The sequence below is a fragment of the Mandrillus leucophaeus genome, unplaced genomic scaffold, assembly GCF_000951045.1.
Source record: "Mandrillus leucophaeus isolate KB7577 unplaced genomic scaffold, Mleu.le_1.0 Scaffold265, whole genome shotgun sequence".
Taxonomy (NCBI): Eukaryota; Metazoa; Chordata; class Mammalia; order Primates; family Cercopithecidae; genus Mandrillus; species Mandrillus leucophaeus.
In genome coordinates, this window is record NW_012102754.1 from 3,032,196 (window position 1) to 3,056,739 (window position 24,544).

General features: G+C 43.2%; 1 protein-coding gene and 1 long non-coding RNA gene across 3 annotated transcripts in view; one reads left to right on the plus strand and one right to left on the minus strand.

The window, feature by feature from the left end:
* Positions 1-2,179, plus strand: part of LOC105542669 — a 129,447-nt gene extending 127,268 nt beyond the window's left edge. The window contains exon 3 of the long non-coding RNA XR_001006508.1: positions 606-2,179. This is a non-coding gene — a long non-coding RNA (uncharacterized LOC105542669). The remainder of the gene's footprint in view (positions 1-605) is intronic.
* MYRIP (myosin VIIA and Rab interacting protein) overlaps positions 1-24,544 on the minus strand; it is a 425,120-nt gene that overhangs the window by 83,953 nt on the left and 316,623 nt on the right. For both annotated transcript variants that reach the window (XM_011984307.1, XM_011984308.1), the window contains 5 exons: positions 18,155-18,291; positions 12,571-12,651; positions 8,417-8,514; positions 8,121-8,201; positions 5,270-5,413 (listed from right to left, as the gene is read on the minus strand). In XM_011984307.1, coding sequence (XP_011839697.1) covers positions 5,270-5,413; positions 8,121-8,201; positions 8,417-8,514; positions 12,571-12,651; positions 18,155-18,291 — 541 coding nt within the window. The remainder of the gene's footprint in view (positions 1-5,269; positions 5,414-8,120; positions 8,202-8,416; positions 8,515-12,570; positions 12,652-18,154; positions 18,292-24,544) is intronic.

Below are 24,544 nucleotides of genomic sequence, written 5' to 3' on the forward strand. Positions count from 1 at the left end.
TTTTTTTTAGAAGAGACGGGGTTTCACTGGGTTAGCCAGGATGGTCTCGATCTCCTGACCTTGTGATCCACCCGTCTCGGCCTCCCAAAGTGCTGGGATTACAGGCTTGAGCCACCGCGCCCGGCCTTAGACTTAATGCATTCTTATCACCACAGTTGGGACAGTGCAAGCTCTCCATCCCAATAACTTTTTTTTTTTTTTGAGACAGAGTCTTGCTCTGTCGCCCAAGCTGGAGTGCAGTGGCGCGATCTCCACCTTCCGGGTTCACACCATTCTCTTCCCTCAGCCCCCCGAGTAGCAGGGACTACAGGTGCCCGCCACTATGCTTGGCTAATTTTTTGTATTTTTAATAGAGATGGGGTTATACCGTGTTAGCCAGAATGGTCTCAATCTCCTGACCTTGTGATCCACCCGCCTTGACCTCCCAAAGCGCTGGGATTATAGGCATGAGCCACTGTACCTGGCCTCCAATAACATTTTTTAAAAGTTCTAATCACAGTGTTTGTCTTTAAACCAAGTCAGGTACTAAAAATGATGATTTATGAGGGTATGGATCCCAGTGTTTTTGCTGGGACCTTAATTCGTACACTCTTCCTCCTCCACAGGTATCCTGGAAACCTGAAGGGAAAGGTTCAAGTCCAGGTCTCCATTATAGCCCCGCTAATAGACTTGTTCGGCCATCAACCGCCATGGACCTGTACTGCAAGATGCCTACTACACACCCGGTGCTGAGCTGTGGAAAATCCAGAACACGTGTGACCTCAGACAATCGTGAAGGGGCTGATAATAGTGGCTTCTCAAGGGAAAATTGTGTCCAGGACCTAGCTGAGTGCATAACAGATTTCTCTTTACTCTCAGATTCAGGCTTCTTCGCTTGGGGCAGCTCCTCATGAGTGTAAGTATGAACGGGGGGAAGACAGAGCATATACTTCTTCCTTCCTGATACTGTTGACAAAAGTATGCTGTTTACATATTGAAAATCACGGGATAGTGTGAACTCACAGGGAGAGGACAGGAGGGAGTCTCCTTGATCAAATGTCTAAGATAAAGATGAAGGTTGCAGTAACAAAGAGCCAGCTGATAACCTTGTTCCTCCTGTAAGGTGCCTGCACCCCTGCCAGGCATATGATCTGGGTGGTTACACTGTTATGCCAAGAGAGGTGCTCACCCAAGGGTATGTGTCAGTATCCTTGATGGTGCTTTCCCAAGCTACAGCCGCACAGTTCTTTCCCACCTCCCTCCCTAAAAGGTGGATTCAAGCTGGGTGGAGGTGGACATATCTTGCAAAGTATTGCATATGGAAATTCAAAAGATATGTTACATTCAGGGAGGGGCTTCCATTAGGCCCCATTTTTATATAAAAATCTCAAAATAAATAATATTCCTCTATTTGCTTCAAAAAAAACAAATGCTTAAGTTCTCTTTACATTGATGTCAAAGCATAGCCATGAGTTATGCTGTGCAGGAGGCCGGCGTTTGGCAAGACAGATTTTTTTCTGACAAAACAAATAAAATCCTGAGAGGTATTTGTTTTAGTAAACCAAAGGGAAATCCCATGAGACTCTGGCTTGTGCCTCTAAATGTCTTCCTCAGTGAAAACAGCCGGTGGCCACACCTGTGTCCTGGGTGGACTGAGTTCATTCCAGTGAGCTGATGAGCCAAGCGGGAGATTCCCCTTGGGAAGGGTCATGGTTGTTTATTTGAAGCTGCTTTCAGCCAGTGCTTGGCTGAGGAGTGTGGATGAAATGCCTCTGCTGTCCTGCTGCTGAAACGGGAACACTATTGGCTGTCATTACTGTTGTGCCCACCGTTTTGGCTTATGATACAAGAACCCACTGTCCTACATCTCTAATGATACACAGAGCATCTCTGGTCTCTAGGAGGTGGGAGGGGCACTATGTCCAGTTTTAACCATATGCATGACAAGGAGATCCAGCGACCATCTGGTGGGGAAGCAGGCATTCCATGTCCGGAGCTTCCCAAGGGAACAGGAGACAACGGAGTGTAGGAAATGCTCAGAACCAGGAGACCTGCAATCACTTAGTTCCAGTGGCTTGGGGTAGCTATGATTCAGTTTACTCCTTTGTAAAATGGGGACAATGCAGGGTGCTCATATGTGGAGCTAAGGAAACAATGTGTGAAAGCCCGCTGCATATAAAATTTATATAAAGAAAAGGTATTGTTCCCGTGTTATTACTACAGATACCTGACTATCACTCCATTATTAACATTACTGTTCAAGCTTTCTGTGATGACCCCCTTCCCATGCCTCTCTGTTCACCGGATTTACGTGAGAATTTTAGTTACTGTGCAGAACTGCAGTCACTTGATGCCAATAGGAAGAATCAGGAAAGGTCTGTTTCTGGGGAGTGAGGTCTTTTTAGTGCAAGGGGAAATGAGACAGGGTCAGAGAAAGAGCTTTCAGCTTCTGATAAAGGAAGAATGAGACAGCCCCAAGATGCAGTGAGTGGATGGAAATGTTCTAATAGGTGAGTTGATATCTTAGAAGAGAAGCAAGCTGATGCCATCTGGCTGTGTGTGGGAAGGAAGGGGAGAGGGCACTGGTGAGGACCCACAGTGGGGTTGGGCTGTTGGCAGCAGGTGGTCTGGGAATTGGAGCAGGTGAGTAAGTGATACGCCAATAGCTCTGCTCTCTGGGCCTGGAGCCTTGCTGTCCAAAACACAGTGAAGTACAGCTCATAACTCATAGGGGATACCTTGAAGATACAGTCACCCTTATTTCAAAATGTAGAAATAAGTTAATAATAGAGCAATAACTATGTCCACGTCTCATTTAGTCACCTGCCACTGCCACTGTGCCCCTTACCCCATTTTCTAGCCACATAACCACTATTCTATTTCTTGAACATACCAAGTTCCTTCCTGCTCAGAGCCTCCATACACATCATTCCCCCTGTAGTAGTGCCCTTCCTCTTACTGCGTCCAGACCTCTCATCTTTCAAGTCTTGGTTTCATGTCATCTCCTAAAAATGGTTTTCCCTGACAGCTCCCTAACCAAGCATCTACCTGTCCCCAGCACTCCCTCCCCTCCATCCCCTTGATGACAATTCCTGAAATACATACCCCTGTGTTTTTTGTTATTGTTGTTGTTATTTACTTGTTTATGGCACTCCTCATGTTTCACCATTAGATGGTGGAGTCTGCTGTATCTGCAGAGACCACTGTCTCTGTAGCACTGATATGGTCTGGCGGGGCCCCACCCAAAACTTGTCTTGAATTGTAGCTTCCATAATTCCCACATGTCGTGGGAGGGACTTGATGGAAGGTAATTGAATCATGGGGGCAGGTCTTTCCCATGCTGTTCTTGTGATAGTGAATAAGTCTCATGAGATCTGATGGTTTTATAAAGGGGAGTTCCCCTGCACACGCTCTCTTACCTGCCACCACATAAGATGTGACTTTGATCCTCCTTCACTTTCCACCATGATTGTGTGGCCTCCCCAGTCATGTGGAACCGTGAGTCAAACCTCTTTCCTTTATAAATTACCCAGTATTGGGTACATCTTTATTAGCAGCACAAGAACAAACTAATACAAGCACCTAGCACAGTACCTTGCACATAGTGGAAGCTCAATAAAGACTGTGTTGGCCACACAAGGAATCCTCAGAGCCATCCTTTAGGGCAGGTCTTATTATTTCCATTTTACAGACAGGAAACTAAACAGTTGTTCAAGGTCTCATACCTAGTCAAGGGCAAGTCCAGAATCCTACCCCAGGAGTGGCAGAGACAGAGCCCAAGCTCTCTGTTCTTGCCTCTGACTCACTGACTCATGGTTGAGTCTGGGGTGCTGTGGGAATTTCCACTTTCTGGAACTCCCCAAGACTTGATACTTTGAGTTTGCAGAAAATATTTCAGAAAGACCCCAAATGCAAGGTGATGTCATGCCTGCAGCCTGAGCCCAGGAACTGCAGCTCTGATTTTGTGACCAGTCTGAGTGACAGGCTGTTTGAAGGACTTTTGCTCCCCTGCTCCATCCAGTAGGATCCCTTTCCACTCCTTGCTGGAAAGGCCCCTTGTCTGAATTCCAAATCCATTTCCATTCTTAATCTTTCAACTCAGCACCCAATGATGTACTGTCTCCCATTATCTCTCTCTCTCTCTTTTTTTTTTTTTTTTACCAGCCTTACCCGTGTCCCTTCCTGCCTTGCTAACCAGATTATAAAGCTCTGGAGGGTGGGCATGGAGTCTTCTATTTGTTTTGTTCTCCTTGGTGCTGAGCATACGCATGACAGCAGCAGTAAAACAAGCTGACAGCATGTTGACGAAGAAAGGTTCTGCTGATAAATCAATGAAGTTTAATCTCTGATAAAGCCATAAAGATACTCCTTGTAACCCCTGTGCATCTGGCAGTTGGCGAGGACAAGGGAGTTTATGTAGGTGACCTATGCTGATCCCTTGTGGACTGCAAGTCTACCATGTGCTGCTTTGCACACCCTTGTTTTAATCTGCTCATGCAGGGATGAATGCCACTGGACCCCCAGTGGGGATGGGGTGAGCCCCTGGCCTTGCCTTTCCCATGTCTAACTTTCCAGTTTTGAAGTGCATCTGTGTGCTGCCCTATATCTAGCAGAACCAGAGCCCTACTGGCCAGTCCCTCGGTTTCTTGCAGACCCTACCCCACCCAGCTTCTTCCCCAGCACTTTGCACATTCTCAACTGGGCTTACTCAAACCAGTAACAACAGATGTGACAGGCTCAGCAACTCCACTGCAGACAGGAGCAGCACCAAACCCCTGGGTCGTGGGAAGACCACTGAGCTCTGTGACTCAAGGTGACAGACAGAAAGGTTGGCTCCACACTGTGACTTCCTGTGTCCAGATGTGACCATTTTGGTGGTTGAAATAGCAGTGGCAATTTTCTTGCGGTCACTTTTCCGTTTCAATAAAGCAAGCAATCTAGGTTATAAAAATACACATGGTCCTTATAAAGTTATTTCCCCCCACTGGACTCAGTACTAATTCTTTTCAGAATGAAAAAAAAAATGCAGCCTATCAGCATTTGTATTTTTCCTAAATTGGTCTCTGTGTAAAATCTATTTCTATAATTGTCAATAGACCATTTGTGTTTTTCTCTCCTCTCTTACCCCTCCTGGCCCCTGACACACACTCACTTTCTCTTTCAATTTCGCTCCCCATCTTTTTGAAATTTTTACCCTGGCCAGTGGCCACCTGATTCAACTACAGAGGGTTAAATGTGTGCCCCAGACTTGCACATGTGGAGGGTAGGCCAGCACTGCTTGGGGACTCACCCAGAGGGCAGCAGGAGTGCGGTGGCCTCCAGGGGATGCTGAGGTCCCTTCATCTGCCACTTTTGTGCTGCCACTCTGGGGATGTGGCCATCCTGGCTCTTCTTCCACTTGCTGCTCACTTTTGCTCTTCTGTTTTCGTATAATCTGGGGAGGGGAGGACAAAAAAGGGGCAAGTTATTAGAGAGGCCTCCTGATGTTATCTGGGGTAACTGGGACCATCTTTGGAATATTTTTCAGTCACTTACAAGCTTAATGTCAACAGAACACTAGGCTGTTTCAGATCTGCTCTATGAGAAACCAGTACAACTATAGCCTTGGGCGTACTAAGCATTCTACAGTTTGCAAATAATCCTTTTATGATGTTAACAGCTTCTTCTATTTATTAAGTGCCTAGCATGTGTCAGACCTCACGCTAGGTATTGTGTAAGCTTTACCTCACTTAATTCTAGAAGGTGCATACTGTAATTCTTTCCATTTTTATAGATGAGGAAACAGGCTCAGAGACACTAAGTTATTGGATAAGGCTACACAGCTCATAAATGGTGGAGCTGGATTTCAAACCCAGAGCCTCTGGTTGTAAGTCCTGACTTTAGGAAGCATCTGGAAGCCCTATCAAGGGGGTAGACACCAAGAGTCACCAGAATGGCTCCAGATCCAGCTCATTTGCACAGTCATTTGGACCTAGTAAGTCCATCTGTACCAAGGTCTCTGGGCTTTCAACTTCCTATAGGCAGGAAGCAGTCAAGAAATGTGCTAAGCCACCAAGATGGGCATATTCTTCAATGTTCCTTTAGGCCAGACAGGAGGATAAAAAGGAAGGCCGAGAGCCCAGAGAACAATGAACTGAGGTGCCATCTCCCCTGGCAGGGTGGGGACCCAGCCATGTTACCCAGCAGGATTTCAGAATTGCTGAGGACCAGTGACCCCCAGTGCCTCCCATTCTTCCCCTCTGCAGGTGGGTGGGGCCAGTGCTGTCTCTTTGTCCCTCTTCAAACATTGCATGTTGGGTATATGGGGGGGAGATCATTCGTTTGCTTAGTTTACAGATCTCCAGCTAAAAAAGAGCTAAAAGTGGATCAAATGTACTTTGAATTGTGATGGGATGAGACATTTGGGGGTCTTTGGGTGTGGTAAGTCTACTTGGCATATGGAAGGGATGTGAATTATTGTGACCAAAAGGGAAGACTGAAGTTTTTCAACACTTCCTGCATACAGCACTTTGTTGTGTGACTCTGCAGACCCTCCTAGTATAGGGAGATTCTACATCCCAGCCCTTGGCTTTGGACTCGATGTGTGACTTGCTCTGGCCAATGAGATGAGAGGAGGGAGTCAGTAACTGTAAGCCAGAGCTAAGCCTCGGCCTTAATAAGCACTGTGTGCTTCCTCTTGCTGGCTTGTGCTCCTGTCATGGCCACAGGCAGCTGATGTACCCTCAGTTGGGACCCAGAGTGAACATGCTGCAGCCGACTTTGTCCCAACCCACGGCTGGAAGTGCAGCCACTGCAGATGTGTGAGCAAGAAGTAAATTGTGGCATAACACAACATATATACAGATAGTCCTTGACTTAAGATTTTTGGACTTTACGATGGTGGGAAAGTGCTGTGTATTCAGGACGGCATTCCATAAATTATATGAGCTATTAAACACTATTATAAAATAGGCTTTGAGTTAGATGATTCTGACCTGTTATAGGCTAATGCAAGTTCTGAGTACATCTACGATAGGCTAGGCTAAGCTAGGATATATTAAGAGTATGTTAGGTGTATTGAATGCATTTTGACTTCTGATACCTTCAACTTAGGATGGGGTTACTATCTGGACTTAACTCCATCCACTGTAAGTTCAGGGGCGTCTGTATTTGGTCTTTGTCCCCATTTCCTGGCACAGTTTCAAAAAACATTTGCAATGATTAGAGTGTTAGGAGTGTCTTTGTTATACTAACAAGGTGATTCAAGGTGAGGTCCCTAGATAACTTCAGGATGGCGGCAGGTTGCCAGAAAAGCCAACTACAGTGCATGATTAGAGGGCTCGGAGCAGAAAGACTAGAGAGTGCGTTCAATCAGGTAATCAATCATTTAATCAATCATGCCTACATACTGAAACCTGGCTAAAAACTCTGATGCAACAAGGCACAGAAACCTTCCTAGTTGGTACATACATCGATGTGTTGGTGGAGTGATGTTCACAGAGAGGGCATGGGAGCTCTGTACATCCTGTCCCCAGACCCTGCTGCTCTCTGTATCTCTTCATCTGGCTGTTCACCTGTACCCTTTATTTTAAACTGGTAATGGTAAGTAAAGCAGTTTTCTGAGTTCTGTGAGTTCTAGCAAATCATTGAATTGAGGGTCCAGGGTCATGGAAACTCCCAAATTTGTAGCAGGGTAAGGAGAAGTGTGGTGGCTTGGGGATACCTGAAACTTGTGGCTGGTGTCTGAAGTAGTGGCAGTCTTGTGGGACTGGGCCCTTAAATGTGGGGTCTGCACTAACTGCAGGAAGAAGTTAGTATCTGAATGGAATTTCACTTCTCAGTTGGTGCTGGAGAATTGGTTGTGGAAGACAGAAAGATCCTTGTCAGAAGCCACAGAGTTTTGGGGTGGTTGGTTTCTCAGAAGTAATTGACAGGTACACTGTGCAAGGGACAGCATAGGGCACGGAGCTAGCAGGAGTGACTGCAGAGCAGTGCAATAGATTCCCTCTGCATGGGTCCCCAGGGCACAAAAGGCTAAAGTGAGAAGGCACAGAAGATACAGTACCAGAGACACTCCCCATGTTTCATCTGCTACTTGCCAGAGTCCCTACACCGGGCCCAGCCAGGAAACTGCAGCCATCCCACTGCCAGGGCCCACCTACCTTCTGCAAGATTGTCGTGGCCAGTTCCTCAGTTAGCTCCTCCTTGTGGTCCCGCAGGTAACTGGCTTCGTTTTGCTTGTCCTGCGGAGGGAAGAGAATGGCTGTGTGCTGTGGGTGGACTTGGGTTGACTTGGCAATCACTTTGCAAAGAGAATCCTGACCACAAAAGCAGAGGGAGGGCCCTGCTCTAGTCAGAGCTTCTGAGACACTGATTTCCTGACAACTTGCACTTTCTCCTGGCAGCCAGGACCCCAACCCACACCTCCCCCCGCAGAGAGGAGCAGGAGGGGTCCTACCAGGCTGTCCCCATATGCTTCTGCTTTGGAAATTGCTTCCTCAATGGCCTCTTCAGCCACCCGTAGGGCCACAGCCAAGGTGTCCATCACACTATGTCCTAGACAGGAAACAGAACAAAGAGCATTTCTAAAAGGGAATGATGAATAAAATGATTGTTCAAGCTCTTCTGCTTAAATCCTTCAAGGGCTCTGGGATAAGTTCTCAGCTGCTTACCATAGCGCACAAAGCCCTCACCCTTTCCACCTGCCTCACAACTGCCTCCCATGCATCATTCACATCCCGAGCCCCATATGCAACAAATTATTTGATTATTTCATGCCTGCTGTCTCATTCCTCCTCCCTCCTAGTCTCGTGCTCCATAACTGAGCTGGTTCCCATGGACCCCAAGGCTTGGCCCAAAAATTCCTCCTCTAACAAATCTTCTCAAATCCCTTCAGCCTCACCCTTTGCTTGAGGTCTGTCCCAGGTTCTGGGCTTGCTTTCATCATTCAGAAAGGCTCCATGCCCCTGGCCCCTTCCCACAGGTCACTTTCAGAGAACGAGAATTGATCACATTCATTGTTGTATGAATATGATCATACAAAAATGAAGCACTGGTCCAAGCACACAGAGTGGCTTAAAGATGACTGAACAAAAGGGCTTAATATAAGGAAATAATGGTTCTTCATCCACTTTCTCAGATAAAGATTATGCTTTATTTTGTCCATATAATGTATTATTGTGATGATGGGGAAAATGTTATTAAATGTACTAAGGACATTGGGCTGTGCATATGACTTAGTGCAGATATAAACTCTATGGTATAATTTTTTAGACTATCAACCAGTATTAACAACATTGGCCAACCTCACAGAGCTCAGTCACATGGCAGGCCCCAGGCCCAGAGTTTCACATACATGATCACAGTTAATTCTGTCAAAAATCCAGTGGTAAGTAGGTGCCATATAGGTACAATTTTACAGATGGTAAATTTCAAGCACAGAGTGGTTAAATAACTCACCCAAGGTACACAGCAAGCCAAGAAGGCTAAGATTTGAATGCAGTTGGATTCCAATTCCTTTGCATTTGAATTTGGATTCCATTCCAAATTCCTTCCAATTCAAAGCCCTTGATTTTAATCACAAAACTGACACGAATACAAGCTAACATGATTTAAAAATATCGTGCTACCATATTTTTAGTGGACATTTTTTTTTTAAGACATGGCAACAAATGAGAGAAAGTAAAGGACTTCCCCAAGTGAGAGTTCTTTTTGGAGCTAAGTGCTGGGAAAAGTTCTGTTTCCCTTGAGATCCTAGATTTTAGCTTCTTACTTGTGAGAATTTCTATCATCCTTTTCTTAGTTTTCCCTAGAAGTCCAAGTCACATCACATGCAGGAATGTAGGTCAGCAAGGGCTGGGTACCTGGGTCTCCTTTTCCCCAATTTCAAACTCCTGTTTCCATTTATCGTCTCCTACTCATATATTATTTAACACATGCAAATCTCCTGTAAGCTGTTGAAAATTCTTTGTGGAATGAGACAGGGTGTGAATACATCAATTCATTAATTACTCAATTAAAAAATAATTCAAGCTTCTTAGACTCTTAAGGACACAGATGTAGACAGAAAGTATCATTTGGCAAACATAATAAAGTCTCTAAACAATCCACTTAAGGTCAAAGTGATCTAGCTAGCTGATGAGTATGTCACAAGCCAGCTATGACAGTCATGATAGAGCCACATAGGGGCAGCTCGGCCCAGGGCTCTGCACACCACCAGGTAGCACAGTCTTTCCAATGTTTTGATAACTAGAGCCTACACGATATAAATTGTCATCACACACACTAAGAGCTCCCTGGTGGTAGACACTGTATCTCCCCTCTCTCTTCTTCAAGATAGTCACCAACGTATTTTTCACAGAAAATAGTACAAATTTTTGTTGAATCAAACAAATGTTTACTGAGTACCGTTTGTGTGCTAGGCTCTGTGATGGCCCCAGTGACAACCTGATGGACAAGTTGAGTCCGTGCTTTCATGTACCTTCCAAGATATTGGGTGATTAGACATATAAGTAACCACTAAGAGACATGCATAACTATCCGTGTAGACTCCTGGAAGGTAGGCACCTGGAGCTGTAACTAGGAAGGCTTTGGATGCTATGATTATAATTCTTAGATGAAAGTGATGTGGAACTCTGGGTAAAAAGTGAAGGTTCAGGTCAGTGTTTCAGAGAGAAAGGTTGGCAAGGGTTGGGGGTAAGATTAAGAAGGTAAAGTGGCCAAAGTTCAGAAGACCAGCTAGATGGTGGGATGGTCAATGTGTCAATGTGGCTAGGCTATAGTACCCAGTTATTTAATCAAACACTAGTCCAGGTGTTACCGTGAAGGTATTCTTTAGATGTCGTTAACATCTACAATCAGTTGACTTCATGTAAGAGTTGTCCTCCATAATGTGGGTGTGTCTTATTCAATCCTTTGAAAGGCCTTAAGAGCAAAAACTGAAGTTTCCTAGAGGAGAAATTCAGCTTGAAGACTGAAGCAGCAACTCCTGTCTGAGTTTTCAACCTGCTGGCCTACCCTGTATGTTTGGGACTTGCCAGTCCCCTGCAACTGCATGAGCCAATTCCTTAAAAGGAATCTGTGTGTGTGTGTGTGTGCATGTACATACATATATATTTAGTGTATTGGAGAACCCTGCTGATACAGATGGCCACTGAAATTAACACTAATTTCGGGCAGAGTTTCGGGCAGAGAGGTATGAAGGATAGGGGTTTAGAATGGAGAGAAAAGGGTAAGATTGAAAACAGGGCTGACAAGTACTTTTGTAGCTTGGGGGAAATGAGGATTGGGACTGAAGGAAACATATCTCTCACTGGTGGACCTAAGTGGCTAAAGAGCTTGACTAGGACAAGTTGGGGTTAAGAACCCTATAGGATCTTCAGGTGCTAATGGCCAAGCATTAGAAATCTGAGCCTAGAACTCTGGGATGAAATCAAGGTTGGGCATTTCTGGCTCAGCAGCAAATGGAGGTGCACTTGAGGTCGTACAATGGTGTGTGGTAACCTATGGAGGAGCTGCAGGTAATAAGGATAACAGTGGACAGAATTTTCATGAGAAGGCACCTGTATTAGGGTTCTTCAGAGAAACAGAACCAATAGGATATATATAGATATAAAATAGGAGATCTATGATGGGAATTGGCTCATGTGATGAAGGAGGCTGAGAAGTTCCATGATATGCTGTGTGCAAGCTGGAGACCCATAAGAGCAGTGGTATAATTCAGTCCAAATGTGAAGGGCTGTGGAATGGGGGAGCTGCTGGTTTAAGTCCTGAGTTAGAAGGCCCAAGAATCCGAAGCTCTGATGTCTGAGGGCAGGTGAAGATGGATGTCCCAGCTTCAGAAGAGGGACAGTAAATTCACCTTTCCTCTGTGTTTCAGTTCCATCTGGGCTTTCAATGGATTGGATGACACCTACTCATACTCATGAGGGTAGATCTTCTTTTCTCAGTCTATGGATTCAAATGCTATTCTCTTCCAGAAATACCTTCACAGACAAACCTAGAAATAAAGTTTTACCGGCTATCTGGGCATCCCTTAGCCCAGTCAAGTTGACACACAAAATTAACCATCACAGCCCCCAAAGAGAGAATAGACAGTACAGATGAGCTGTAGGGGTCACAGGAGGAAGGCAATTCAGGGGGCACTGATTATCAATGTCCAGTACTTCAGACAAAGAATTGAAGTGATAAAGGTTTCTTAGAAATTAGAAGTTTGTTTTGCTTTTAACCACTGCTCTAAGGGGGCAATTATATTGGTATAAAAAAGTAGAATTTAATCAGTAAATGATACCTTCTTTAAGGGAATATTTTAATATGAGATGCACAAGTGAGTGGGTTGATTGATACGTTCCAACTCCAGAAGAATATTTACTAGTTGACTGTAAAGTATTGATGGTTGGGCAATGAATGCTGTTCCCTTGGCCACACTTTGGATGGCCATATGATGGATTCATGCAATTGGCAATAATAAGTGACCCAGGGAGACTCACACATAGTAGTAGATAGTTGCATCTGGGGTAACAATGCACCTGGCGGACCCTGGCAGTACCTGTACCTGTAGGTGTTTCTATTCCTCCAACTTCCCAGTAGCTGTAAACTCTTAAGCAAATTTACCTTCTGACTGCCTATAAAATGTTGAATCACTGCCAGAAATGCTTCCTTCATTCTCCAGGTTTGACTCAAAAAGGCTTCCTCCTGGCAGGGTAGGAGTGGGAGAAGAGAATGAATATGATTATCAAAGGTCTTCAGTGAACACTGATGCTCTGTGTCACTGAACTGGCAGACTGCTATTACACACCTGGGTTGTTAGCCTTGCAAATAGGTTTAGGGACTCATGAGTTCCCACAATAATGCTAACATTTTTGACCCATTGCTTTTTTCTTCTCACACTGATTCCTGGTGCAGCATTGCTGCCAACCCCAACTTTCTTCCCATACCTTCTTTGCAGGCAATATGGAGTCAAAGACAGAACAATAGACTAAAGTCTGAGAAATGTGAGGTCAATTCCTGGACCTGCAAATTACTGGTTGTGTGGCTTGGCATGGCTGCATCTAGAATTTATTCATTCATCCAGCAAATAGTCTATGAGCATTAGTAGGTGCCTGGCTTCAGCCTAGGTATTAGGGGCACACTGATAAGCAAAGCTAAACCTGCCTCCACCCCACCCTGACAAGCATGAGATTCTCATGTGGGAAATTCATTAATCAAATACTTGTAAAAATACATATGAAATTATAGATAGGTTAAGTGCTTTGATGGGACGGTTCAGCAGGGAAGATGGACCTAAGCAGTGAAGAATCAGTCAAAGGGTGTAGGGAGTGGGAGAACATACAAGGCACAGCAAACAGCTTGCACAGAGACTGGTCCTGGGAGGAAAGGGTGTATCTGAAGGCCTAAATGAGAGTCAGCGTGGCAGGGCTGCAGAGAGAAAAAGCAGCTCTGGTGAGGTGACCTGGGGACACAGGCCATGCAGGTCATGGTGGCCACATCAGTGTTTGGATCTTTATCCCAACCACCATGTGAAGCCCTTAAAGGTTTCACAGAGACGACCTGGTAAGATCTGTGCCTCTAAAAGTGCACTGTGGCTGCTGTGTGGAGAATAGCTTGGAAGGGGGAGAAGGTGAGTGTAGACTGAGGAAGGGCAGACAATGGAAGCCCTGAATGCTTACTTTTTTAAGTTGACCTGTGATGGGAAAGAGGATGGCAGGACAATGAGTGGAGGAAAATGCAGTCAAGGAGGGGTTTAGAAAACAGGAGAGACTTGGGTGTGTTTATAAATCCCAGTAAAGACAGAGATTGAATAAGCAAGAAGTGACCTTTAGACTTTCCTGGAAGGTGAGAGGGATATCAAGATGCAAGACCAAGGGGGAGCGGGAGGCAACAGAGAAGGCAGACAGCACTCCCACTGCAGCTGCATGCAGGGGCAAGTCCCTGCCTGGCATGCCCTGTAGGCCATAGGAGGGAAGATTTGAGGTTGCCTGCTGAGAGGATGGGGAGGGCCATGGGAAACATAAGGGGAAGGGAGATGTGAAAAAGTCTTTGGAAGACTAACCTCACCAGAGGACAAGCTCTAGTTTTGTATGACTTTAAATCTTCTAGTAAAACACGTCTCTTTCTGTCTCCCTTTTAAATTTGGAGGTGGGAGCGTTGGTGTCATTTAGGATGATGTGATTTTCTTTCGAGGGCAGAAAGGGGCTGAATTGTTCTGGAAAGCATGGGCTAAACAGCCAGAAGACATGAAGCCACTATTTTTCATGAGTTGGCGGAAACTCTAATTTCATGTGGCTCAGCATTTTTAGAAAACCACATTTGTCCATCAAATCCCAGACGAAGCAATAGAACTCTTTAAGAATCATGTCAAAATTAGATATAGAATGATAATAAAAGCAAGGTTTATTTTTCCCATTTATTTATCTAACACTAAATAAAAGCATATATTATTTATCCAATTGTCTGAAGATTAAGTATATTAATAATGGCAACTTTTACCTTTTTCATGTAGTGCTTCTTTTAGGATAACTGTTAAAAATGTCAGATTGTGTTCTCTGTTCTCACTTATAAATGGGAGCTGAACAGTGACAACACATGGACACAGCAGGGGGAACAATGCATACTGGGGCCTGTCAAGGTGGCAGGGGGAGGGAGAGCATCAGGATAAATAGCTAATACATGTGGTGCTTATACCTAGGTGGTCGGTTGATAGGTGCAGAAAACCACCATGGCACATGTTTACTTATGTAACAAACCCGCACGTCCCGCAGATGTATCCCGGAACTTAAAATAAAATTAAATTTAAAAAAAAGTCATGCTGGGTCTATCAGAGAAGCCATGTGAGCACTCGTTACCTTTGGACATTATTTCATTTATGAATGTATTTACTCATCTGACTTCTCCACTAGAGTTTTGGCTCTGAAATGGCAGGGTCTTGCTCATTTCTTCACTTCTAACATCTTAAGCCAGATGGGCACATAGTAGGTGTTCAGTAAATATTTGCTGAATAAATGAATACATCTTAGATTTGTCTGATAAAACAAACAAGTCTTCTTTTAGGGCTAATCTGGTCACCTGCTGTGAGCTGCAGGAGAAGGAGTAAGGTTAGCTTGGGAGCACTGCTGAGGAACTGATGGCACTACAAGGTGTGTATGTGATGGGTGATATGTGAGATTGTGTGGATTGAAGCAATCTTCAGTGAATATATTTATTTATTTATTTATTTATTTATTTATTTATTTATTTATTTATGCGATGGAGTCTCGCTCTGTTGCCAGGCTGGAGTGCAGCGGCGCAATCTCGGCTCACTACAACCTCTGCCTCCTAGGTTCAAGCGATTCCCCTGCCTCAGCCTCCCAAGTGGCTGGGAGTACAGGCGAGTGCCACCATGCTGGGCTAATTTTTTTGTATTTTAGTAGAGACGAGGTTTCCCCATGTTGGCCAGGATAGTCTCGATCTCCTGACTTCATGATCTGCTCGCCTCAGCCTCCCAAAGTGCTGGATTACAGGTGTGAGCCACTGTGCCCGACCTGAATTGAGTGGTTTCATGGCAAACTACAGTGGTCCGCATAATGAAGACGTTCTGTAGGTGAAAGGAGTTTTACACGAAGAGTCCTGGAGCATAGCACATGCCTTGTGCAATGCAGATTTTGCATATCATGTTCTGACAATTAAAATTCTGAAAAGAAGTACCATTAGATAGAGTTGGAAGAACACTGCTGAACTAATTACTCTGAGTTCTAGCTGAGGCTCTTGTTCTCAGTCTTGGCTGTACCTTAGAATAATACAGGCAACTTTAAACAATACGTATACTGGATTCCACCTCCAGAAATTCAGCAGTAATTAATGGGGGGTGGACAATGATTTGGGGTATTGGAAGGTTTTTTTCAAAGTACCCTCGGCGATTCTAATGTGTAGTCATGAATCGAGGATGGCAGATGACAAACCTACAAAGGGTATTGGGTAACAAGCAAAAGCTAATGAATGGCTCTTGAGTCATCTCACACAACCAGGAGGCTACTTAAGCCCTGGAAGATTTCTCCCTACTTGAAGTGTAACTAAATTTCCTATGTAGCTTGTAGAATAGATCTCGTCGTTTTATGACTATGGCTTTCTATATTTGAGTACCATCTCATAAATTGTCTCCTGTCTGCCTGTCTTCATGTTTCTCCAAAAGAAATCTTCACTTAAATGGAGATATGAATAGTATTAAAGCAACTGATTCTCATATTTCTATGAAGCGGCTTGGTATCCATAAAATGCTTTGTTTTTGGACAGGGTCTTTCTCTGTCACCCAGGCTGGAGTGCAGTGGCACAATCATGGCTCACTGCAGCCTCAACCTCCTGGGCTCAAGTGATCTTCCCAAGATCAGTCTCCCAAGTAGCTCAAAGGACAGGTGCATGCCACCACATCTGGCTAATTTAATTTTTTTTTTTTTTTTGTAGAGACAGGATCATGCTATGTTGCCCACGCTGGTCTTGAACTCCTGGTCTCAAGTGATCCTCCTGACTCAGCCTCCCAAAATATTGGGATTACAAGCATAAGCCACCATGCCTGGCCCCATAAAATGCTTTTAAGGTTGAACTAGTACAATAATGAAGACATAAGATGTGCCAGACCTTGAGCCACGCTTTGAGAACACAGATAAACAAGCTACCACCTGCATATCACAGTCTGGCAGGAGAGGCAGCTGTGTAATCCTGAATGCAATGTGATATGTGATAAGTGCTGTGATTGAGACTCAGATGAAGAAAGTGGTGAATCACAGAGGGCCCAGCACCTAAAGCTGCTTCAATCAGGGCAGATATTTATTCTTAGCAAAGAATTCTCCTTTGAAACTGATCCTTGTAAATTTCAAAGCCCTGCAATACTAGCCCACTTGCGATTCATGCCTGCCTTCTCCACTTGTGGAGACTTAGAGAGAAAGGGAAGGAAATAAAAATTCTGCTCTATTCTACAGGGTTTTCCACATGTTTGCTTTATTCCTCAATGTGCATTAAGTGGTAAAGAACACCTACGAGATCTGAATTTGTTGACATTTAAAGGGGCATATTCAGCATACCCGAGGATGTACAAGAGAGGAAAGGAGGATGGGATGCAAATGAGTGAGCCGATTCTATTCATGAACCTTCTTCAGATCTCTCTCTGGGTTGAAAACCTGCTAACTGTATGACTTTTAAGCTTTATTTCTTCTTTGCCTCCATTCCTACAGAGCTTTTAGAGAAATTGGTGAAATGGTGATAAACATAATATGTGGAAACCTTTAGCACTGCTCTCTTAGCTATAGCTTTCCTGAGCAGTTTGAAAGACAGAGATTCTAATAATGACAACAGAAGACCCTAATGATTCTCCATGTTTAGTGCCTCCATTCTATTTTCCCCATTGTCTAAGTGGCTGGCATATTTTTAGGTAAGACACAACCAAAGACTCTATTGAGAAAACGACGTAAAATAATGATGGTGAAAAAGCTCCAAATTAGATTTCTTCCTTGTTTCTCATGGATAAAAAGCATTTACCTGTGTTAGCCAAGTGATAAAAAAAAACAAAAACCTGCCACTAGATAGAAAGAAACAGACTTTTTGGAAGGCATGCTGTCCATATTCTGACTACCATTCTTTTCTACTGGCTGATCTAATAGGACTAAAGAATATAATTTCTCATTCCAATGAACTTGGTTGTCTCAACTGTATAAAAACAGCACAGGTAAAAAAAAAAAAATTCATCCTTCAAGTTTCCTGGGAGGAAGCAGACACTTTTCTCACTCTCCTACCACATCAGCTTCTGGGCCATACGAACAGAATTTTGGAGTAAGAAGAAAGGAAGGTGGAGGGCATGCCCTCCAGGGACAGTTGTAGTCTCTCTGTAGCCAAGGGCAAATGACTTTCCAACGTTTTAATCATTAAGGGATGATGATCAAGAATACCTAATTTTTGATCTGAGATTAAAATAATCACAATTTGTAGAAGTACTTGGTGTTCACAGCTTCTAACTTATAAGCTCTAGCCCAGTGGGGATGCTGGAACCAAGAGTCAAAACTTAGCAGAGTCTCTGGCATCTGTCCTTCTATTTCTGCTTCTCACTAGTGCCGGATAGTTAAGCAAATTTATCTGTCCCAGGTGAGTGTGCTCCAGTGTTCAGGGCCCCTGAGCCAGGCCTTCTACCCACCAGCCCACCAAAGACTCCTAGAGTGGCAGGAAGTGAGAGTACCTAGAATGTCGAAGCACGCACCACTCTCCAGCCGGTGCTTCCTGTACAGGTTCTTCAGAACCTTGGCACTGCCAAAGCGCTTGAAGCGGCTCTTCACATTATTGTAGAACCATTCCAGAGACTGGGCCCTCAGAAGCCTGAGGAAAACAGAATTAGACAACAGAAAATTAGAATTACTAAATGGTGAATTGCAAAACTGCTACAATGCTTCACAGCTCCGTCCATCAAGATGTGAAGTTTATTCCCCTTGAATCTGCGCTGGCCTTGTGACTTTCTCTGACCGTAGAAAATGGTGAAAGTGGTGTCGTGTGAATGCTGAGCCCTGCAGTTTCCTCTCTTGCTGCTCTTGGGAATCCCACAATCTTTATCACGTGAGTAAGCCCAAGCTTGCCTGTTGTGTGATGAGAAACACTTGGCCCAATCATCCCTCTTGCCCCAGCCAGTAGCCAGCTAACTCCCAGACAGGTGAAAGAAGCCATCGGCCAATAGTTTGGAGACAAATGAGTGACCTTAGGTGCGACCAGGAGAACCATCCACTAAGTCACTCCAAAGAGCAAACCAATAAATGCTTGACATTTTAAACCACAAAGTTTCAGGGCATTTAATAGTAGGCTTTATATTTAATATTCTTACTGTATTAACAACATTTCTAATTCATCTTGCAAAAATAAAAAGCACAAGGAAGATAGCAAAATTCTCTAGCCTCTTCCTCATTCAGATTGAAGCACTGTGAGAAAGTAGTTTCCTGGTTAATGCTACAATGGTTGGTATAAAACATTGGCAAGATCCAGGCCAGGTGCTGTGGCTCACGCCTGTAATCCCAGCACTTAGGAAGGCCGAGGCAGGTGGATCATTTGAGGTCAGGAGTTTGAGACCAGCCTGGCCAACATGGCAAAACTCCATCTCTACTAAAAATACAAAAACCAGCTGGGCGTGGTTGCACATGCCTGTAATCCCAGCTACTTGGGAGGCTGAGGCAGGAAAATCAGTTGAACCTAGTAGGTGGAGGTTGCAGTGAGCCAAGACAGCACCACAGCACCGCTGCACTCCAGCCTAGGTGACAGAGTGAGATTCCATCTGAAAAAAAGAAAAAAAAAAAGGAATTCTTCTCTTTTATGCCTGATGAGAACAAATTTCTAAAGCCTTTCCATTTTGAAAACAGCTGTTTTTATTTTTCTTATTATAAATGTAATAATACACACTCATTTTAGAAAATTCAGAAAAGCAACAGGAATATAAAGGCTTCCAATTCAATGGAAGGACAATTCCACATTTAGTGGCTCTTCTTTTCCAGACCCCAGTGAAACGTGAGAAGATATCCAAAGATAAAAAACAATCTATACAAGGAAAGAATCGGGGTGAGAGCAAAATCAGAGATTTTGACAACGATAGCCTAAAGGTAACAAAGAACAGTGTCCTTCAGAACAGATGGAAGAGCTTGGACTCTAACTGGAAGGCCCAGTTTTGAGTTGGTTGATTCAGAGAGCAGCCTTGGATTATGACAGTACTCAGAAAGGTAATTTAATGGTTGTGTAGACAATAATGAGGTCTCTTGGTCCCCCATCCCTACTCCATAACAAATGGGCAATTGGTCTGAGGATGATTGGTCTGAGGCCCAAAAGATAAAGTGGTTCTCTTTTGAAGTTGAACAATCTACTTTAGATTTAAGACTTCAATATGGAGATTAACACCATACAGTGAAGCTATAGAGTTTGGATATTTGTCCCAGTTGCAAATCTCATGTTAACCTGTGATCCCCAATGCTAGAAGTGGGCCTGGTGGAAGGTTTTTGGGCTTTGGAGGCATATCCCTCATGAATGGATTGCTGCCTTCCCTGTGGTAATGCGTTCTCACTCTATTAGTTCACTCGAGAGCTGGTTGTTGAAAAGAGTGTGACAACCCTCCTTCTGTCTTGCTCCCTCTCTCACCATGTGACACACAGGCCCCCTTGCCTTCTGCTATAAGCAAAAGGTTCCTGAGGTTTTTACCAGAAGCAGATTCTGGCACCTTCTTGTAATGCCTACAGAACCATGAGCCAAATAAACCTCTTTTCTTTATAAATTACCCTGCCCCAAGTATTCCTTCCTAGCAACATAAATGGACTAATACAGAAGAAGCCTGTCTTGTTTGGCATTGGGGGAGCCCCTACATGCCTGCCCATCAGATGTCATCCAAGTATACCAAAGCAAAGCCTGTCAATTGCCTGCTTAACTCAGAAACTTGGAGCTCTTGGTAAGCACCCCCACCTTTCAGCCCTAAACTCTTTCCAAAAGAGAGGTCTATTGGGAATACTTATCTACCCAATGGCAGAGGAGGCCCATATTGGTTACCTTTATTCACCAAGTCCTTTTTTCAAAAATATGAATAGATGACAAAAAATGACCAGCCATTTGCAACAATCCAATGGCATAAGAAGAAAGAGCCAAGATAAACTAACAAGTAACAAAGGACAAAAAAAGATAACTCAGGGTATTGAAAGTAATTTAAACTCTAATTAATGTCCATAATGGTTTGAAAAGATACTGCATCCGTGCAACAGCCTAGGGTGATGTGAAATATATGTAGAAGATAAGCAACAACTTATTGGAAATAGAAAACAGGATCAATAGAAAATTTAGCAGAAGTCCTAAAAGTTAAAACCAACATAAATTTTCTAGAATGTACAATAAGAAGGCAAAAATATGGAATATACAAGAGAAAACAGACATGGGGGTTCAATTCAGGAGGTCCAGCATCTAACAGAATTCCACAAAGGAAGAAAAGAGAAAATGAAAGAGAGGGGGGAAAAAATCAAAGACATAATAGAAGAAAATTTCCCCAAGCTAAGAAAGGGAAAAGTCTTTAGGTTAAGAGGGCCTACCAATTGCCCAAACAATAAATGGAACATAAAACAAAATAAAGCAGACAAACCGACCTTGCTACATCTTCATGAAAATTCAGATCCTCAAAGATAAGGAGAACTTAGGGGCTTCACACAGAAAAAAATAATATTTTGCAAAAAGATAAAAATAATGATGCTAAAACTTGTAGTCAATAACAATGAATGTTAGAAGACAGTAGAGCATAAATTTTCTAAGAATAAATGGCATGAACTTAGACTTCTATGTTCAGCCAATCCATCATCACAAGAGGGCAAAATAAAGACATTTGCAGATATGTAAGATTGCTTTCTGGAAAAGAAAATTCTCAAGGTGTATTCCAGGAGAACCAAAAGCCATCCACGAAAGAGGATCTTGGGACTCTAAATAGAAGGAAACTGTCCCAGGAGTACAATGGAGAGAAGTCCCAGGATTGTGCAGCAGATCTGGAATGTAAGCAGCCAAAATGGGGCATTCAATAAGTGTATAATTAAGAATCTACATGGATGAAGAGAAATGGTGAAGAAGGAGCCACATCTTTCTTTTGTCAACAAGAATAAGGAAAGGCCATTAGAAGCTTTGGGAAAATCAAAATCAAAACTAAAAAGAGCTCAAGAAAATATGGTCTAACTATGAAGCGAATGAAAAGTTGTATGATTTTGTAAACTAATTGAGTGGAAGAAGAAATATGATGACCCATTTTTCTTCAAGGAGCCCATGTGTTACAGCCAAGAATAAGTTTTTTTTTTTTCCTCTCCATGAATTTCAAGTCATGACTTTGGTCGCTAGAAGATAATATTTATATAATTTAGAAACTACTTAGTTTTCACCCTATTTATAGACAAAGCATAAAAGGATCACACTGTCAAGACATTTGCATTTGTTATTGAAAGAAAAATTAAAAATCATTGACAGCCTGATAGAAGCCTGGCTGTAAAGAGAAAGAGGAATGACGAGGGTAGTTCAGAGATGCTAATTTCCCCATCTTGCAGAACGGAGTCAAAATCTTACAGAATGCAGTCAAGACAGACTGTGTAAGGTATACATACTAAAGATAATGGTTTCGATATGCTAAAGTCATAAAGGTCACCAGCATATAATAAAAGTTTTAATAAAACTTCCAAGGGGAAGGTAAGGAGATAGGAAAAAGTGAACTATTCATAAAAGTCTAAAGTTGACTGATCAATAAACAGCAAGATAAACATATTATTTAGGATTATTGTGGTAGCCCCCAGAAATGTTTAAATGTGATTCCCTGGGGGCGTGGGACTTGGCAAGGAGTTGGGGATATGAAATCCTTTTAATATCTTTTACTGGCTGAATTTATTTTAACCAAGTACATGTATTATTACAAAAACTGAAATAAAAACAAGCAAAAGAAGATTCAGAAAACTACCTCAAGTTCTACTACTGGAACCTGACATTAGATGAGTGTTCTTTCAGACTTCCATGCAAGGTGGTTTATAATCAGCCTACATAGAGATTGGGAGGGGTCCTGGAACTCATGGTGGGGGGTGTGTGTGTGCATACATGCATGCAAATGTGCATGTGCTCATGTGTATGTGTGTGCATGCATGTGTATGTGCATTTGTGTGTGTGTATTCATGCAGGCACACAGAGAAGGCAGGGACCAAGAGGTCAGTCTAAAGCTGGTTGGTGCTGAAGGGGCTCCAGGGCCAGAGCAGCTCTGAGAGACCAAATTTTTTCACAGAAAGGACGTGCTGCCTCTTCCCACAAAGTTTAGCAGACAGGGACTGTGGGGCAGCAGCAGGGCAGCCACCTGGAATGACCAGGAAACAGTGATGGTGGCAGTGGGGAGGTGCCCCTTTTAAATGGTTAGTGACTTCAATGAAGAGAAAAAGCCACAAATGGGTTTTCCTGAGCACACGTGTCTTTCAGTACATACAATGTTCACACTATCTTTTAACAAACATACTCACACTGGCTTTGATCTTGCTGTTCCCTCTGCCTATAATACAGTTCCCCACAGATAGTCTCAGGCTCAATCCAACACTTCATTCAGGCCTCTGTGCAAATATCACTTCCCTTGGGAGGCCTTCCCTGACGATCCTTGCAAAAATGCCACTACCACGCCAACATGTCTGTCCTCTTACTCTGATTTTTATTCCTTATATTTTTATAGAATACTTCTTTGTACCTATTTAGTGATATGTAATTGTCTATGATTAAGTAATTATAACAATAATCACTATATCAACATATTGACAATTAATTATTAATTTGTTTGTTATCTATAGGCTCAAGGACATAGGCTCAAGGAAGACAGATTTTTTTCCCACTCCTGTATCCCATGTGCCTAGACCACTAAAGTGTACCTAGTAGTCACTTGATAAAATCCAGTACGTGATGGACAGACATTGTTTTATAACTTGTTTTTTCCACTTAGTATTCCTGATTGACTCTAATGTTGTTGAAGTCTCCCATGACATCTTCAGTCACCTCAGAGTTCTCCATAGTATGGACACAGCAAGCTTTATATAACTGATCTCCAATCTTTGAACCTTGAATCCTTCCCATTTCTTCTGCATTAAAAACGGTTCTGTGATGGATATGCTGCCAGCGAAACAATTTCACATATCCATAGTTGTGGATCCTAAAAGTAAAGCAGCCAGGTTCAAAGATGCGACTTTTTCAGAAAGCTTGCACCAATTTACACTTCCCACCCATGGTGTGAGATTCTAAAGTCCCTCTCAAAGTGGCCTCACATTAAAGAGAAACCCCTGAAAGAGTCGCCAACTTGTCCATGGCAAAGCCCACTTCTGGTCCCCAAGTGCAGCTCAGGAAGGAGAATGAAAGGGCAGAAGGCAAGCATTATCTTCTCCCCTCTGGTTTGGTTGAAAAACTGAAATTGAAATTGAGAGGTTTGTCTTCCTCACTGAGGGAGAAAAAGCACTTATCTAACACAATATACCAAATGTGTAATTTCTTTCACATAAAACTTCATCATATAATCAGTATCACTGTTATGAAAAAATGAGCACAATGTTTTGAGTGCTTGCTCTGTCTGCCAAAAGTTTTCCTTGCATCACCTTATTTAATTCTTGCAGAGTACAGTGCAGTGGTAGGCACACGGGTGCGGGTGCTGGTGAAGTGGCCCAGGTCCTGGCATTTACTACAAGTGTGGTCTTGAACACATGACTTAATCCCTCTAAGCCTCAGTTTCTTCATCTATAAGATGGGGATGATGACAGTAACCACCTTATCAGGCTGTTGTGAAGATTAAATTATATAACATAAACAATAAGGTGCCTGGCATCAGAACAGGGCTTGATAATTTCTTCTAATAGCTCTAAAATGATGAGTCCTCGCTTTCATAGGTGCATAAATCAACATGCAGAAAGAGTGAGTTCCTTGCCCAAAGCAGCAAACTCTTGAGCAGGGATTAAAAACTGGGAGCTTGCAATCATGCACAAGTACTATTCACAGGCACCCAGCATGAATAGAGACTCTCTCTCTCCAATTTATTTTACTATAGAATTTTAATTTATTATAAGAAGCATCTGTCATTTTT